Raw genomic sequence first — 19,668 nt, 5'->3', positions numbered from 1 at the left:
TGAACGGAATATCTTGGGATTTTCCCTTACTGTGTTAAGCGAAGCTCTGGCACAGTGGACGACTTCTTTCTTCGCAACTCGTGGGATTTAAATGATTAAAACATTTAAAAAAATCCTTACATGGTTCGCTATAGGCGATTATAAGCCAATATATTTGGTTTCTTGTAGTTGTTGTACGGTAAGTGCTGGAGGTGGAGTGTTCGTTACTTTAATTGATAATGGTTAGAGTAGCACAAATCAATCTCCAGCATAAACGTACAGCAACTATGAATCTATCCAGACTTCTGCAAGAAGGTAAAGCTTCTTTAGCTTTGGTTCAAGAACCATATTTCCAAAAGGGAAACTTCTACGTTGGAAAATTGTTAAACCCAGTCTTTGTTGCCTTTAACAAGACCGGAATGACTAATCCACGTGAAATGCCTCGAGCATGCATACTTGCAAATAGTGCTCTCGATGTCTCTCTCATATCGGAGCTCACAACTCGGGATATTTGTGCTGTCACAGTTGGTATGACTACTGATGGCATAGACAGGAAATATGTCTATTGTTCGGCATATTTGCCGCATAACCAACCTTCGCCAAGCGATGACTTCAAAAAGGTTGTATCATACTGCTGCAAAAGTGATTTACCGCTTGTAATCGGCAGTGACATAAATGCTCACCATATCATTTGGGGCAGCACAGATATAAATTCGAGAGGCTCTGATATGATGGAATTTGTGAGCAGTACAAACCTGCACATAGTCAATGCAGGAAACCGTCCAACTTTTGCGAGATCTGGCAGAGAGGAGGTTTTGGACGTAACTCTCTGCTCTGATAGAATTGCGCATGAGTTGGTGAATTGGCTCGTCTCCGATGAGCTCGAACCTTCGTTGTCTGATCATAAGTACATATTCTTTGATCATTCAAACGTTAAATTTGATATTATCACATATCGTAATCCCAAATCTACAAACTGGGACCTCTATGAAGAGGGCTTGGCGACTAGATTTTACGGGTACCAACCAACAATTGAAACCCCAATTGATTTGGAAAATGTTGTCGACGAGACAAACTCACTCATAGTTGCAGCATATGAAGAGGCTTGTCCACTTCGGATTGTGCGAGCTACTAGAGGAACTCCTTGGTGGAATGCTGAACTTGCTAGACTAAGGAAACTATGCAGAAGAGCTTGGAACCACCGTCGCAGAAATGGGTCGGAGGCATTCGTGTTGGCTCGAAGGGCTTACAAAAATGCTCTTCGATCGTCTGAGCGAAGTGGTTGGAAAAGCCTCTGCACAAATGTCTCTAGTCTCAACGAGGCTAGCAGATTAAATAAGTTACTTTCGAAGTCTAAGGACTTTAATGTCAGTTTCTTAAGAACTTCAGATGGTGAACACTTGTCTGATGAAGGTGATGTACTTCACTATCTTTTTAACACTCACTTTCCAGGATGTATGGATCCATCACCGACAGCTCTTCCCGAGACTTTTTCAGGTAGTTACGATTCTTGGGCCCTTGCTCGAAGCGTTGTGACGATTGAATCGGTCAAATGGGCAGTTGAGAGTTTTGCTCCGTACAAGTCTCCTGGAAAGGATGGAGTTTTCCCAGTGTTACTGCAGAAAGGGTATGAACATTTCAAACATGTTTTGAAGAAAATACTTACTTTTAGTCTTGCGACAGGATATATTCCAAGAGCCTGGCAGGAAATAATTGTCAAATTTATTCCCAAAGGCGGTCGCGACACTTATGAGGAAGCGAAGAGTTTCAGGCCTATCAGTCTAAGCTCATTTCTTCTTAAAACAGTGGAACGCATAGTCGATCACTATATCAGAAATGTTAGTTTGGGCCTGCATCCGCTACATGGAATGCAACATGCTTACCAGCGTGGAAAGTCCACTACAACCCTGTTACATGATGTTGTGTACAACATTGAAAAAGCTTTCTCACAAAAGCAATCCTGCTTGGGAGTTTTCCTAGATATTGAAGGTGCCTTTGATAACGTGTCTTTCAATTCAATTCTGGAAGCAGCCCGTGGTCATGGCATACCTTCAAGTATCACAAATTGGATACACGCAATGCTTAGCAATCGACTTCTTTGTTCATCGCTTCGGCAAGCAGAGATTAGAAAGCTAAGTGTCTGTGGGTGTCCTCAAGGTGGTGTACTATCCCCACTTTTATGGAACCTTGTCGCTGATGGTTTGTTAAGGAAACTTAATAACCTTGGATTTCCGACTTATGGTTTTGCCGACGATTATCATATATTGATGACCGGTATAAGCATTAACACTCTCTTTGATTTAATGCAGCAAGCCCTGCGATCTGTTGAACAATGGTGTTGTCAGGTTGGATTATCTGTAAATCCGGGCAAAACATCAATGGTGCTTTTCACTCATCGTAGGATAATCACAGGAGCTCGTCCGTTGCAGTTCTTTGGTTCAGAGGTCACTGTGGTCGAACAAGTTAAATACGTCGGGGTTATTCTTGACTCAAAACTGAATTGGTCTGCTCACATTGACTTCAGAATTAAAAGAGCTTGCATGGCTTTCGGCCAATGTAGACGAGCTTTTGGAAAATCATGGGGACTCAAACCCAGATATATTCATTGGATCTACACAACTATTGTTAGACCAATTTTAGCATATGGATGTCTTGTATGGTGGCAGAAAGGAGAAGTCGCGACAGTTCAGTCAAAGCTAAATCATCTCCAAAGGATGGTCCTAATGGCGATGACAGGAGCATTCACGACAACTCCTACTGCTGCTCTAGAGGCGCTACTGTGCATTAAACCACTACATGTGTTCCTAAAACAAGAAGCATTATCTTGTGCATATCGTCTTAAGGTTACAGGGCTTTGGAACAGTAACCCATTAGATTATGCTACCAGCCACACTCGCTTGTGGTCTCAAATGGTTACATGGGATGAGTATTTACTCGCTCCTAGTGACCTAACTCTCACATGCAGTTTTCCTTTCAAAACATTCCATGTGAGCTATCCTCTTCGTGAGGAATGGTTGTCTGGTTGTCTGGAACGACAACTTGATGAACACATAGTTTGTTATACGGACGGTTCTCTGTTGAATGGTCGTGCTGGTGCTGGTGTCTACTGTCGTGAAATGAGGCTGGAGCAGTCTCATTCACTTGGTAGATACTGTACTGTGTTTCAAGCAGAAATCTACGCGATTCTGTGTGGAGTACAATCGGCACTTCAGCAGAGGATCTGTGGTAAGCGAATTTATTTTTGTTCCGACAGTCAGGCAGCCTTAAAAGCACTCAGTTCGAATGACTCACGGTCGAATCTAGTGATCGCATGTCGAACTCAAATTGAAGACCTCAGCATTTCAAATGCTGTTTACTTCTTATGGGTACCCGGCCATTCTGGTATTACTGGAAATGAATGGGCTGATGAGTTGGCTAGAGCTGGTGCAACGAATGATTTCGTTGGTCCTGAACCAGCTTTACCACTTTCAACTAGTTGGATAAAGCACAAGATTCGTTCTTGGGCTGTATCCAAACATGCCAGCTACTGGCGCAGCTTGCAAACTTGCGCTCAGACAAAAGCATATCTACCAGATTTAAATCTGAAAATGTCAAAGTGTCTACTGCATTTCTCCAAGCATCATTGCAGTATTCTGGTCAGAGCTCTGACTGGACATTGCAAACTCAATTATCACATGGCTACTATTCAACGTGCTGAGTATTATTCGTGTGATTTGTGTGAATGCGATTATGGTACTTCATATCATCTGATATGTAACTGTCCCGCATTGACGCAGCTACGTATCCGGGTTTTTGGTTCTCCATACATGGTTGAGTCTGTGTATGCGGAGCTAAAATTGAAGGATATTCTCTCGTTTCTTACCCAATGTGGTAAGGAGCTATAGTCAGAAGGGTTCATCGTTCTTCCTGGAGTGAATGAATCCCTTCTGTATTTACCTTAAATAAGGTTTAGCAGATTGTTTGGCATCTTTTAGGGGGTGCCGAATTTACTTCTGCTCGTACATACTGCGAATCGTTTTGCATTCTTCCGGGAGTGCAGAATGGTGTCGCTTTTGTAAGATCTTCAAATCCTCTCGGGGGTTGGAGGTTTTATTAACAGCGGACTGTTCGGGACCTCGTAGAGGTTCAGAATTTACTTCTGCTTCCACTAAATGTGATCCTCAGCAGATTGTTCGGCATCCCTTAGGGGTGCAGAATTTACTTCTGCTTTTATGTGTTTTTGTGTCGTCAATTTTTCCCATCCTCCTAGTCCAACCCTTACCATTTCCTTTCAATCCTTCCCTCTTATATATCGGGAAAATGATGCTAAAAACAAATTGATGGCAAGGCACAAATCTCCAAATATCAAGGAGAACGTGCCATTTGAGCCAATTTGTTCTGATTCCTGATTCCTGATACCATTATTATAATCTTTATCATTATCAGCTACATTTTCATTTCCATACTAAACATTTCACTTTACACATATATTATTAAATTGTATCATATTATGTTACGTCATATTTTGTGGTATTATATTATGTTACATTGTACTATATTATACTATATTATGGTACAATGTTTGGTATTGTTTTATATAGTATTGTAATGCATTTTTTTAATACACAATTATAAGTGTATTATATTGCATTGTGATGTATTACATTTTTATATTTTATGCATAATAATATTTTACTATATTGGGTCACATAACATTATGATACTATTATATTCATCATAAAATATTATAGTAGACTATAATACACTGTACCATACGATTTTGCACCGTTTTATACGTAAGGGAAGAGGGATGGGAGTGCATCAGGGTATCTTACAAGTGAATGACTGGATGAAGGAGTGAAATGTCAACCCGATTCACAGGGGAAAGCTGTGTGTTTTCCCCAGAAGGTCTGAAATGAGTAAGACGCACCCTTCTAACAAACAAACCATCAGGCAGGTTTAAGCTGGTACAGCGAATTCTTTTATTATATGGCCGGATGTTATTGCTGGAAGGCGCCGGGTCCTCAAAGCCCATTTTGGCCTTCTTAACAGCAGTAATATGAAAGTTATCTGACAATCAAATTCGGATCTACTGTAAGTCTACCTGTATCCACTTGTAATGCCTTGAACTGATGGTGGCTTCACACATACATACATACATACATTCAATTGCCAATGAATCATCATGTTTCGTCGTCTGAACTATCGGCAATAACGGCCAAGTTCGAATGAATAGTCATTAACATCAACTCGATGACAGCAAATAATTCCGGGCGGAACTATAAACAGAGGGTGGCAGTTCTCATTTGAGTTTCCAACAAGTGTAAATAGATTTCCAAAGTATACAAAATTAAGGTTGAGAAAACAAAACAATAAAATTCATGACGAAATCTAGGTCCAGGATTCATGTTCAGAATCTTGATTAAAAATGCAGATCTATAATCCAGGTACAGAGCTTAGTTCGGAAATCCAAGAATTCAAGAATTCAAATCCAGGTTTGAAAATTAGGTCCAAATCCAAAATTCAGGTTCGGAATCCAGAGCCATGTCTAGAATTCGAAGCTATTTAAAAAACTACAAGGATCAGCCCCATGGGGTTGTTCGAGCCATTGATGTGGAACAAGGCAACAACAATTTCTAATGATCTACAATCAAACAATTCAATTAATCGTCACACTTTTGAATCCGCAATTGCACGAGAGTCTGCTTAGATTGATCTTGATAATGAACCAACAGCGAACATTGTCTTGATTTGTATTTGTTTTATAGCTGACGAAATTACCCCAATATCCCAAATGTATGCAACTATATCTTTGTACATACTTGCGGTACGGATTTCGATATTTAAGCGTCTCTTCGCCAAGCTCGTGTTCAAGTTTTGTATGCAAGCAATAATTTTTATAGCGTTAAGTTTCTCTACCATTCTGCGATTTCGGTTTAACTTTTTCCCATTGTCAATCTTGTTCATCTTATATGGATTAGAAATTATTCTTAACCACTCAAAATTTATCCTGGGGTAGTTGTCAATTTCTCAGGCGAAACGACATAACATGAAATTCCATCCGAGTTTGCATGACACAAGATCAGAGCATACCAATTAAAGCTTCAAATCGTTTTAGGGCACTTTTTGTGTTGCTGTCTAGCAACAACCTATCTCTAGCATACTACGCGTAGGACTGAAACGTTAGGTATAATTTCGCTTCTATTTATAGATTCGCGTGCTTCCAACAGCTTCGCTTTTGCATCGATTGACTAATCAGAGCGATGCTTTTCCTTTGATATATCGCTTACTCCTTCAAAACCGTCGTCTATGACAGAGAATCCGGTATGCCGGAGATTTTTAGCAGACAAAATAGGACACTGCTCGCTGCTAATCAAAATTTCAATAATTTATGATTGAAAATACGTGGCTTGATATATTCAAATCGAAACTTAGAAAAATTTCCAACCAAATGATGAAATAATATTAATAATTGATACAAAATAGACTGAGTTGTTCGGTCCGTTTTCAAAAGCAGGCTCTGGGTGTTATGTCGATAATTTCCAGAGGTTAGGCGGCTGTCATTAATATACAGTTCAAATTGCTTCGATTTTTTTTGCGAAAAAACCTTGGTTTTCACTGTGTTAGTTTTCTGTTTTAATTGGAAGAAAGGTGCAGCTGAAGCGCATCAAATGCTTGCGAATGTTTATGGTTATAATCTACGTGAATAATGCATATCCTCCAACTGATAAATCATGTAGGATATGGCTTCGACGTTTCAAGAACGTAGATTTCAGTGTCTCACTCTTAGACAACCAAAAAAATTTCGAAGACAAACAGTTGGAGACATTACTCGATGAAGATCCGAGTCAAACGCAAGAAGAGCCAGCAGAATCAACAAACAGTTTGTGTACGATTAAAATCCATGGAAATGATTCAACAGCAAGGCAGTTTGATGTCTTATGAACTGAAACCGAGAGACATTGAAAGGCGATTTTTCACTTGCGAGCAGCTGATTCAAAGGCAACAGGTTCGGTGCCCGGTCAATTGTTGCCATTGGTCCAAAAAGTGGTTGTGACATAAAGTTTGTCTCCTGCATGACAACGTTCGGCCTCATGTCGCAAAAGTTGTGAAAAAATATTTGGAAACACTCAAGTGGGACATTTCGCCGCACCCGCCGTATTCTCCTGACATTGCTCCTTCTGATTACTGGTTGTTCCGACGGATGCAGCACGATCTGGCAGGTCATCGGTTTACTTTTTTCGCAAAAATCGAAAATTGGCTTCAAACTTGGATCACCTCAAAAGACGAGACATCTTTTCGAAATGGAATTCGAAAATTGCCTGAAAGGTGGGAAAGAGTAGTAACTAACGATGGACGATACTTTGATTAATCTTTAATTTTGTTTTATTTTGGAATAAATGCATTTCAGACCCCAGAAAAATGTCAGTACTGAGACGAATTAGAACAGTTTGTTTTTGTCAAAAAAGTCTAGCATTTAGCCGGTTCGTTGGGCATCCGCACGAAATATTAATACTGCGTACTTTCAAGGATCTCAAAATAGTACCAACAGGAAGAGCAACATTGCCAATTAAATTTGAAAATTCCGAGTGTCGACGACCGGAAACAAAACCAAATTTATCCATAGGTATGCCAAGAAAACATCGTTCGACTCAGTATGGCCGACTTACTCGACCCGTCAACATTTCTCAACACTTCTATAATTAATGTATACCTTGAGAAATTCGAGGCAAAATATTGCATGTAGCGTCAATTCGTGCGAGCTAGCAAAACACACAACCAACTAATCCAATTTAGTTGTCTGTAGTAGCGGCGCATTTATCCGAATTGGCTTGCAAAAAAATGAACCACTGCGGCGTTAGCTCACTGACCGGCAATGAATGTGATTCAGACACGATTTTTCTTCACCGCCAGCAAGAAATCGACAAATAAATGGCAGGTGACTCAACCGAAGAAAATCGAGAGAAAGTATGCACACACCAAAATTGACATAATCGACCGGTCCATTGAAGCGCCGCCGTGCGTGATGTAAATCAACCAGGAGTACACGGGGTGAAACCAGCCCCCTGCTATGACGTCATGAAACTGTGGCCAGCATCATTCTGCAAAAACCAAAACAATGAAGAAGAATGGCTAACAAAAAATTGGATATTACAAACTACTTGTTTATTCAGTACCCTTAACAGCACTTCCCCGCAAATTATCGATCAGAATATCATCACTACGATAAGGCAATTAAGATTTTACTCGATTTGAAATGCTCGAATGTTTGTTTACCGTACTCTGAGCGCTCTGATTGCCCACCAAATGCCCCAGATGTTGGCTACGATATCACTTGCTGGAGCGCCCTATCGTTGCCAGCCCGGTGAAACATCCACCCGGCGACGACAGTGCACGCAAACCAATAATGCATATCCTCTGACGGATTATATAGTAAATGTCAACTTTGGTTCGTAAATGCGTCGGTCGAAAAAAAAGGTTTCACTTTAATTATTTTCGTTCATAAATAATTGTTGACAATGTTGTTTAGCTTGTGTACAAAATGTCGAAATAGATTCACCAAATCCTGGAGCTTCTGACGATCGCAATGACGTTGTTTATCCCTAATCAATATTTCCGATCAATAATAACTAAGGCAAGGCAATTCTAGCTGCACAATTGCTGTCGCAAAATCGAAACCATCTCCGGAACGCCCAAGGTAACTTCGTGCTTTGCGTGCTTGGATGGGCATCACGGTCTAGCAGCAACTCATTGACTAGACTCTCAGCGCTTGGAAACCTGTTCACATACGGTAAGTTAATTTGCATATTCGAATCAGACGTGCATATACAACCTTACAAGGAAACTGACTGCAATTTACTGTGGAGCTCTCGGACGTTTTTAGAATACTAACCAAACGAGAAACTTCTATTCCACATAAACTGTCGTAAATGCAACATTCATTCATAAGAAAAAACAGACAGTAACTACATAAAAACAATACTTTTGCTCCCGGATGAATAGTTTTGCTTAAAACTAAAAATATTATGACACAACATTAACAGCTATACACAATCATCACACCATAGTTTTCCCATCGTTCACCGGGTAGAGATATTTTGATGTTTTTAGACAATAGATTCCGGGTATCATGCGTCTAACCCCTGTTCTGTCAATCGTGAACTTTCAGAATAAAGCAGAAAATTTAATAACCTCATGGTTTTATTGATAGACAAACTTTAATCTTTTATTTAGACCCGGTTTTTACCTAATTTTGGTCGTTCACCGGGTGATAGACAATAGTCTCTACTTTGAATTTAAACATTTTTGTTCAAATTTCCATATTAATATCTATAGATATTTGTCCCATCTTTTAAAACAATGGATTGAATCTTGACGCGATTACCGTACACGGGACAGATTCTTACAGAGAATCCCATGTAATCAAACAACGAACACGCATTCTAAATAAACTGCTTGTACCGAGTTGGATGATGACCGTGATCGAATTATTTGCCCGTGTACAATCAGTGGGATCTATTTTTAGACCCTAGCAGAGTTCTGAACACCGAATGATGATCACGTAGAGCATTTGCCTGCGATTGCACCTGAAAGAGAAAGTAATCGACTAATAATCGCTAGGACTCTTTGTTGCTGGGCGGATGCACCAATTACAGAGAAAGTAAACTTTGCTTACTTCTGCTCGAGTATTTTTACACAAAACACGAACGTTTATGTTGAAATCAATAAACGATGAAACTGGGAACGGATAATCTCATACGGCCTATAAAAACGACACGTGTTCATCGACCATTTCTTTATCTACCTTTTTGATGTTCCATGTGTATTGGTTTATTGCAATAAATTTGATACTGGAGTTATTGAAACGCTTGTGCTTTGCAGACTAGTAATAAATATTAAGAAAAAAAACTATTTTATTACAATGTTAAATTGTAAACCGTCTTATGATCAAAAACTTATTTTTGTTTATTTTCACTTTTTGGATACAATTATTTCCCCCAATGGTCGGTTAGTGAAAATTCAAACGATCACGATCACAAAGTACAGGTACAAAGTAAATGTGAGTGTTCGATTACTTCAAAAAATACCCTGAATCATTCTTATCAATAATTCAACCTGATTGTTTCTTTCAGTATTTTTTAATTATCAAAATTCCATGGTCGGATTTTGCTAGGTACTTACCGTCGAACACGTACCCCCACGGCAGGCGGAACTGTACAAAATGAGAAGCTCACTAGTTCGCCGGTCCTCGAAAAATACTTTCAGCGTCGATTTAGGTTTCCATATTCCGAAGCCGATAGGCCAAGATGCTTCCGGAAGTATGCTTGCTTTTAAATGTAGCACTTAATTTTTCCCACGGGTTTGCATTCGCCCAATCACTGTTTTTGCTGCAGATGAAAACTTCAGTAAATCAAAGGAATTCCTTCGAAAACGCAATCACTGAACCCCTCCCGTTTTTATTTTTCCACTTTTTTTACGTTGACAGATTCACGTCAACGGCAGCAGCAGAGAAATCGATCGATAAAAATTTGCTTTTCTTGTTTCTTAAAGATTATCACTTTTCACGGCACGATTTCGGTGGGTGCTCCTCTTGCGAGAAAATCACAAGTGCAGTAGCGTACCAAAAAATAACTAGTCGTTTTAATGTTTTCGACGAGATTAACGCCTAATCTCAAAAATTATTTCGTTGGTTGTACTAGGAAAGCGAAGCGACGCGATCGCTTCCAAATTGCAACTCGCGATTTTCGTACGACGCACTCACCGTCAAAAACAGCAGTAGGCAACGGGGGAAAAACTCCTACTGCTAATCGTTTTTCTTGCTACGCTTGCTATCCATTCATTTCTGAATGTTTCATACTAAAGCTCTCACAAACACATTTACAGTTTTTCGTAACTGGCTACACTGTTCATTGACATTCGATACAAACCACCCAATACTAAATATATGACTGATCCGAGGGACTGCGTGGGTTAACCTGAGTCCATGAAATAAGAATCGAGAAAGAAAACAAAGAGAACCTCTCATTGTTACATTCGTCGTTTTGAACATTTTATACAGAATTGTTAATGTGTGAAATGCATGATTTTCATTATGATTTGATATATAATCGTAATTCAACTAGTCTATGCAGTAACAAAGTTCCACAAGGCAGTTTGCTAGGACATCATTTCACACTGACTGACCACAAGCCGCTACTGTCTGTTTTCGGTTCCAAGAAAGGTACCCCCCCCCTTCCCCTCCTAGAAAATCTACAATAAATCTTAAACAGCTTCTCTGATGGATGAACGATAAGAGAGCAAATGTGATTGAAATCACTTACGATTTTTAGACGAGAAACGATGAGAGTGAGTTGGCACACAGTTTTAATGTTTTTGTAATATCTTTCATAACCAATAAACTTACAGTTTTCCTTGAAAAAGGTCATAACCAGTGGTCGAAACGTCAGGCACTATATAACAGCCGTTCTTATTTAACAGAGCGGTAAAGCCGAAACCATAATTATTGCAAATTAAAATCAACAATTTTATGGGTGGAAATAGTTGGTTGGTTCGATTTCAAACTCTGGGATGTATTCTTAGGCAAATGTTTACTTTCGCAATTCCAATCATTTTGATTTTTCAAATACGTTTTTGGTTGGAAGAAACCACACTGACAACTACTTCACGTCAGAACAAAAATATGAATAACTTTTTAGACTTACTCGCGATTTGGTGTTTTCATAATTAATTTCCTTTTCTTAATCGTGATCGGCTTATGAGTGATAAATTTTGATCATTTTGTCACCCTACTAACATCGGTCCTTTACCGATTTCTAAAATTCTCTGGACATTTCACTCGTCAGAACGCTCATGGATTGCAGAAGCAATTGACATTATCTTCGTTTCTCCTTTCACTGCTTGATTACGATGTGACTAAAAAATATTTTTTTTATTATGAAGAATAAGAAACATTTTTAAGTTTTGATGGGTCTTATTATTATAGTGACAATAAGTCAGATTTGATTCAATAAATGAGTTTGAGAACAATCATGATCGAGTTTAAAACAAGCACATTTTGTACGAATCTATATCTCGGTTTGAAACAGCTATTTGTTGATTTGAAGGGCAGCTAATCGTTTTGTTGGTTTTAACAAAACAATCGCGATTATTTTGTGTACAAAGCAAAACAAAAAAATTACATAATCGGAATACGACTTCCAAAATAATTGCGATTGCAGCGACATCTACAAGTGTTCACTAGGTTGTTTATTCTTGCAATAAGCTTAATAATACATTGTTCCGTTTTTTAAAGCACAAAATAATACAAATGTTACGAAATAACTTACAAATTGTAGCATTTTGTGTTATATTATTTCGAAATGCACCAGAAAATAGTTAGAGTGTAATGACGTGGCAATATCGCACAACCTTTTTTGCGCTTCTAGTTTTGTTTCGGTAACGATGAGATTAGATTCATTTGTTAGTTTGAACTGAACACACAGGCCATGTACGACCTGACAACTTTTTTGTAATTAAATAACTTCGACAATAAATATAGTCTAGAAAAGAGTCTACAAAATTATGTTCCAAAACGCGAGATTACAAAAAAAATGTACTTGTCAACACGTTGCTCTGCATCAAAGACATCATATTAACAAGATATCCAGCTCTCACATTCCCCGAACAAATCATTGGCAACATCCTTTTTTGCGAGCATGTCGCCCTCAGGTGAGTCCGCAACGAATATCATACATAGAAGTAGGGGAGAGAAATGTCAAATTCGTGCGCGCCAAAATAGCAAGGCTGCGCACCCATACAATTGACATGATATGTTGAATGTGATGCCGTGCGATGGCGTTGCTGAACTAAAAATTGATTTCGCTCCAAGCTGACAGGGTCCGCCTGCATACAAAATACCGAAGCGAACTTTAGACTTAACTACCTATACATTTTATGGTAAAACGTTTAAGCAAGATTAAAGCCATATATCGCGTGAAAAAAAAAACGGTTGAATACGTTTTCTGATAAAATTGTGAAACCTTGTGCTTCGAGTTTTTTTAATTAGATTGATTAGTTCCTACTATTGGACCCTGGGAGAAATCAAGTCAAGCTCGACATCTTCCTGACAGGTCAATTTTTTCACTCGCGGTTAGATACACTCACTCTTTACATTTGCTACCTAATCGCTAGAAAAAAATAGATAAACTATATGTTCCATGCCTTTGATTTGTCTTTGTTTTGAATCCTTCTTCTAAAATGAAAGCTACTGATTTTTGGAGATCTCAAATCAAATCTGCTAACCTGCTGCAGACATCATATTACCAAGATATTCAGCTCTCACATTACCACCCCCTGCTATGGAAGTTGGTTTCTGAAACCGACGCATTTTGTTTTGGTGGCGTTGTCAACAATATGTTAAGCTACGTTCATACCATACAATCAAACCACACTGTTGTCAAAAGTTTGTTTCTTCAAACCCAATATAAATATAACACTAGTCTAGTATTCTCTATAAAACAAGTAATTTGAATTGAAAGACTGATTTGTCATTAAGCTGACAGGGTCCATTTTTTTAACAAGTTTAGCAACTAGCGAAGTGGTTTTTGCATGTGTTTTAAAAATTAATCAACAAATTAATCGACTCTTCAAACATGGATCGGAAAATAAACGACTATTCCTATATAATATTTGAAACCAAAGCCAAAAAATCCAACGCTGTTTTTCTCTATTCACTATCAATGTTAGATTTTAGACACTCTAATTGGACGGACCTCCGAAACTTGATAAAAAAGTATTCAAAGTTCAGTAGTTTTCTTGTTCCGTGTACATTATGATTAACGAAAATAAACATTGACAATAACGTCAATATAAAACTGTCAAATAGAGAAAATGCTTCTTTCTCTTGTGCCTTGCTTTAGGAATCAAAGTTGCTCTTTTGTAATAATTAATAATTTGATTCTACCAAATAAGCCACATTTCAACTCGTTGAAATATTTATCTAATTTTGCCCTTCGTCATCGGTACAACATGAATGTTGCTTACTTCCGACAGCTTCCGAATGAGGAACAGTGTTCCATTAGTTTTCATTTGATCAACGAGAAGTACAAAATCAACAAGATTTTCAACTTTTGCCGCAATGTTACTGAAAATATTGATGCCAGTGCCGACCGGATGCGAGCTAATATTGAAAAGGAAGTAAAAAAACGGACCAACAGAAAGAAAAAACCTCAAAAGGTAACCACAGAGGAACCAATAAAGACTGATATACCCGAAGAAGTCATCGTACGGTTTTTCGACACTGAAAATAAACAGGATGTCAAGGATATGCCATTTTCAGAACTTCTCAATCGAATCAGAAATAACAAGGAAATATTATTGAAGGTGCTAGAAAACAATTTTCTAATAAACTTTAATTCGCCAACTGTGCAGGCAATCAACCTGCCGCACTCAATTCTAGCAGGATTTTATGTCTACCCTTCAAAGCTAGAACTGTTATTTGCTGAAAAAGAGCATTCAAGTTTCCAGTGGTATCGCGGTAAGATGCCTAAGTCAAAAAACGCAGAACAAATCGAGTGGCAACTGATAGGAGAAGGATTCTCGCATCTAGTCACGTCTAACGACGTTGGTTATCACTTGAAGTTCGTCTGTATACCGAAAACGTTACAAGAAACAGGAGCGTCATCAGAAGTTATCTCTAACGGTGAAATAGAGGCGGGTCCTGGTCAATGTCCTTTTGAAGTTCGTCACTTGTTCACTCAAAATAAGCTTGCCAATCAGTTTCAGTTTCGAGTTGTTACCTACAATATCCTGGCAGACCTGTACGCAGACAGTGACTATAGTAGGAACGAATTGTTCGGATACTGCTCGAACTATGCGCTCCATATAGACTATAGGAAACAACTCTTTATCAAGGAACTTTTGGGGTACAATGCGGACATTATCTGTCTTCAAGAGGTCGATAAAAAAGTCTTTAATATGGACCTACAACCGGTTCTGCGAATGAAAAGCTTTGAGGGTTTTTTCAAAGCGAAAGGAAACACTGCGGAAGGATTAGCTACATTTTTCGATGTAAACCGTTTTGAGTAAGTGTAATGTTGTATAAGTTTAAGATGGAAAAATATATACTTTGTTTTACAGAGCATTGGATTCACAAGGAATCACAATTGGAGAATGTTTAGAAACTTTGGAAACGTTCCAGGATTTATGGAATCAAATCAAAACAAACGAAAAGCTTGCAGCTCGAATCAAAGAACGTTCGACAGCTGTTAGTGTGACATTGTTAAGGTGTCGACAGAATCCGCTCAAGCACCTGCTCGTGGCCAACACTCACTTTTACTTTCATCCTGACGCTGATCATATTCGACTGTTACAGGGTGGCTTTTCTATGCTCTATGTGCGCGATATCTACGAACGATTCGAACGCGAACTGCAACTGGACAGAGCTCATTTTGCAATTATATTTTGCGGAGATTTTAACAGCACGCCCGAGTGTGGCATGTTTCGATTGATGACGGAACGTTTCGTCGGAGATGAATTGGCCGACTGGCAGAGTAACGAAGAAGAAGCTGTTCGTGGAGTCACATTAGCGCAACCTTTCATGTTTCAATCGGCTTGCGGGTGCCCAAAATTCACGAATTACACCGTTGGTTTTCAAGCATGCATCGATTACATCTACTACCAATGTGATTCGTTGCGAGTAAATGACGTCGTTCCGCTGCCAAGCGAGGAAGAACTCATGGCGTACGATGCAATCCCGTCGCCCGTGTTTCCTTCCGATCACATTGCACTGGTGGCCAGCTTCGAATGGGCACAGAAGTCGTGATGATCACGTCACTATTGTTAAGCAATATTTCTGATATGATCAATGTATAATAGTGTACAATAGAATACAATTTCAATCAAAAATTCATGTAGCTTTCTGTTTGGATAAAGTTATTGAAAACTTCTTCGAAATAATTTTTCTAGTCCATTTAGTAACGTTTTCGCACGGCGTCCCATTAAACATATTATGATGACGAATGTTCCACTCACGAGAGTGCAACGTTGTGTCTTTCGTGCAATCAAGTTCGACAACATTCTCACATACTTGTTACATGAGATTCAATGCGGACTCGAACAGAGGACATCCTGTTTACAGAAAATCATGTCATCGCAGGCAATGTTGGCATTCTTTCAAAGTTGATTTATCGAGTCATGATAGGTAATCTAACTTGTAATGAAAAATTGAACAAACCTTAATCTATATTCACATGGCTAACATCGAAATCATCGTCGTCGTCGTCGCCCCATTCACTTGTCTGGTGAGAATCTGTTTTTATTGGTAATTTTGACTCATTGCTCAGAGTTAAACTTCCTGGTTTGTCGCATTCGTTGACATCTTTCTCGTTATTCTCCATCAACTCCCAGAGTTCGACGTCGTCATCAGCGTTCAATACACTCGTATCTTGCCCACGCACAACGTTCGAAGCATCTTGACTGGCGCTGTTTACCGTTCTACGGTTGCCACCCGTCGATTTTACTTTCGGAGCCCGCGCTCCCATTGTGATCTGACTGAGATCAAAGTACTGATTCGGATGATTGATTCCTTCATCCAGTTTGTTTTGATGCACTATTTCATAATACTTCCCACATGCTAACTGATAGTGTCCTTTGCTGACATAACTAGCAACTTCGTCCGCATGTGCAACGCTTAAACCATAAGAAGATAACTGGGTTTTAATAACAGACGGATCCCATATTTTGAACGGACAACCGTGTGTGTCCTGGGGACCAACGCTCGAACTGATGATTTTCATGCAAGAGTACGGTGTATAATTGATTCGCGAACCTTCCTTTCCGTAGTTAAATCGTATGTTGTAGGCATATTCTTTCTCGAACTTCTCCAAAGGAATTGTCCCACGTGTGAATTCTTCTCTCCAGAAACGCAAAGAATCATCCATAGTCACTCCAATACCTTTCAAGAACAATCCGTACTGGATTCGCCCTCCATGTTTCAGATGATGTTTGGCCTTCAAGGTATCATGACAGTACCGCATACAAAGCGGGAATGATTTTTTCGACAGTTGATCTAAACTTTCAATTGGTACAGATCCAGCTTTTGATACAGTATAATCCTTTCCTGTATACGAAGTATGGAGGTTTTTAATCAAAATCGAGAATCGCTCATCGTTCTCCAATTCAGGCAACAACCGAAGATGAGCTTGTAAGCCGTCTTCTATATATTGCAAATGTTTATTCGCGATAATTGAAATGAAATCGGCAGCACCAACATACGCAAAACCTCCCTTCAAATAACACTTCCGTCCACGAACCAAATCCAGTACATCTGTGAAGCGTACTTGATAGAAATCCATTGCTTCGATCTGAACAATGCTTTGATAAACTGTACTTTCGTACAGTCCATCCTTTATTTCATCCTTTTGTTCTGGGGTTAGTGGCATATAACTCATCTCGTATTTTTGAACGAAATCTTTAACGTCCTGTGATGAAAGGCCAGCAAACTTAAGACGAAACAACTCCATTTCTCGCGCGATAAACCATCTATAAAGTAATTCAATTAATCGATTAAAAAATAAAACAACTTCAGCAAAATACCTTCTTAGTTCTTCCGACCGGCAGTAAGCAAACCTTAGAATGAAGTGAGATAAATAATCTTTCCTTCTAGCGGAAATATCTTGTTCCTTGGAATGATTTCCTTGACAAAGCCTGACGTAGTGTTTCAGACCTTCGCTGTTTAACTCGTTCATAACATATTCGCGTCCTTCTTCCGACATCGGCTTAAGATTTTTAAGAGTTGCCTGCTCCAAAATTCGTAAAACCTTCAAACGTTCTAATGCTAGAGATTCGAACTCAAGAATGGTCAGATCGACCATCGGTGGGATTACGTACAGAGATACGTTATGAGGAATGAGCCATTCCAGTACGGAATCTAGATTGGAATGAATTTCCGGTCGTAAACGACTACGACGTGAAAAATCCATTTTCGAATATAGTATTAACAGTGACCTTTTTTTCTGGCAATGAGACTTACAATAATTACAACACAATTTTTTGTATCTTCTATTTAATACTGATTTGGCGCGAAAATTGAAAGAAATATTTTGAATAAAATGATTCCGTCAAATGACATTTTCTTCATGCACGATTAACTTTTGCATCTGGAAATTAGGTAAAAATAAAAACGATAGTTTCTAGCTAAGACAAGACCTGACAACTGGCTTCTTATTCTTCCTTCCGAATCATCCTTCTCGTCATTTTCGCCCTGTGGAATAAATACCAACGTATCGACTACAGTGTAGCCATATTCACAGATTTTTTTAATAACTATGCTAGGAAAAATATATTACATTTAAATTTTTAGACTTTAGGTTTTTGATTTGAAATAAACATAAAACATGTTTTGGTGAATGCATTTCTTTATTATATATTAATGCTTAAAAACAATTAATTGAGCTTTGATGACAAAACACGAAATATCTCATGTTGAACGAAAAATCGAATCCATTGTTGACGTATTATCGGATCTTTTGGAAACCGGAAAAAGTCAGGTTTGGATAGAAATGCTTAATGCGACCACAGTGTGGAACACAACAGTTCAATCTTCTCGTAAAACTAAACACACTTTCGAGTTTACACTAATTTAACAAATCTTTTTTGGTTACACTTTAATTCACTAAAAAGAAAAACGGCTTGATGCCTATTTTAATTACACAGTCCTACCACTATATACATTTATTACCAATGAGATTGAAAAAAAAGTTAAACATTCTCCGAAAATTTTCATTTTCATTGGTGAGCTAAAATTATACATTTTAATAAATTTGTTTTCTGATTTTCTTTATACTTGGCATCATTGCTCGCGTACCCTGCAAAAGTTTTTTCTTTTCACAATGTGCAGGTGGCAACATCAAAATCAGCCAATCAGAAACTGGTCCATTTTGGAACAAAAGCAGCCCCCCCAGATGTCAGGTATTGTCTTAGGTTTCTAGTAGAGTCCCTGATATAATAAAAGTCGCGCGAAAGTGAAACAAAAAAAAACAAAAAACAGGCAAAAAAAATGCTAAAATATGATACCCAAGGAATTAATGTTAAATGAAATTTGAGAGAAATGATTTCGAGGAGCGTGTATACTGAATCAAAAATGTGATTTTTATTATTCCTATGGTGTAAGATTCAATCCGAAATGCCCGGCTACCTCACCGCTGCCAGACATGCATTTCAACCCGAGGGGGACGACACTTAAAAACTTTATTCCTGATCCAACAGGATTAATCGTTTATTTCGGTTGTGCATATTCTTGTAGCTACTTTTTCATATTTACTGATCATAGTAACGGATGGTTATGGATCGATCGTCTTTTGTTGGGTTTTTGATGGTTCGATCGACGACACGACCAGGCACTCCGAAGGAAAATCTGAACAAAAAGTGTTCGTGAGTGATTTACCACCAGTTACCATAAATATAGCGACCCCTCGATAATCATGAAAATAATCTTCTTGAGCAACACTGTTTGAGTTGCTATGAAATAGTTACCAAGGAGCGCTATAATAAATAAACAAATCATTTGAGAAAGAGAACTTTTCTATAAATTCAAATTTTGTTACAACGTTCTTTTTAGATTTGCGCCGACCACAATAGTACAATAACCAAATCTAGTACTAGAAGTAGTGTTGCGACAGAAAGGCATCATCCTATATCATCCACAGCTACCCATTAGCTCTATCTGCAGTC

The 19,668-nt window shown here is 38.6% G+C and overlaps 3 protein-coding genes across 3 annotated transcripts in view; 1 reads left to right on the top strand and 2 right to left on the bottom strand.

The window, feature by feature from the left end:
• LOC131425415 (beta-1,4-mannosyltransferase egh) overlaps positions 1–10,758 on the bottom strand; it is a 65,696-nt gene extending 54,938 nt beyond the window's left edge. The window contains exon 1 of the mRNA XM_058587309.1: positions 10,141–10,758. The gene's annotated coding sequence lies outside the window, so the exon portion shown is untranslated. The remainder of the gene's footprint in view (positions 1–10,140) is intronic.
• A 3,056-nt stretch (positions 10,759–13,814) lies between these two features.
• On the top strand, positions 13,815–15,843 carry LOC131425414 (2',5'-phosphodiesterase 12). The gene is made up of 2 exons (XM_058587308.1): positions 13,815–15,020; positions 15,076–15,843. Exons 1-2 carry the CDS (start codon positions 13,828–13,830, stop codon positions 15,758–15,760), a joined length of 1,878 nt encoding a protein of 625 aa, XP_058443291.1. The 5' UTR covers positions 13,815–13,827; the 3' UTR covers positions 15,761–15,843.
• Positions 15,844–16,132: 289 nt separating this feature from the next.
• On the bottom strand, positions 16,133–18,066 carry LOC131425413 (DNA primase large subunit). Its single transcript, XM_058587307.1, has 2 exons — positions 17,533–18,066; positions 16,133–17,478 (listed from the first exon to the last, which is right to left on the bottom strand). Exons 1-2 carry the CDS (start codon positions 17,916–17,918, stop codon positions 16,173–16,175), a joined length of 1,692 nt encoding a protein of 563 aa, XP_058443290.1. The 5' UTR covers positions 17,919–18,066; the 3' UTR covers positions 16,133–16,172.
• Between the last annotated feature and the right edge of the window lie 1,602 nt (positions 18,067–19,668).

The sequence above is a fragment of the Malaya genurostris genome, chromosome 1, assembly GCF_030247185.1.
Source record: "Malaya genurostris strain Urasoe2022 chromosome 1, Malgen_1.1, whole genome shotgun sequence".
In the NCBI taxonomy this organism is placed as follows: Eukaryota; Metazoa; Arthropoda; class Insecta; order Diptera; family Culicidae; genus Malaya; species Malaya genurostris.
The sequence above is the reverse complement of the archived record's forward strand: the minus strand, read 5'-3'. Positions and strand labels throughout refer to the sequence as shown.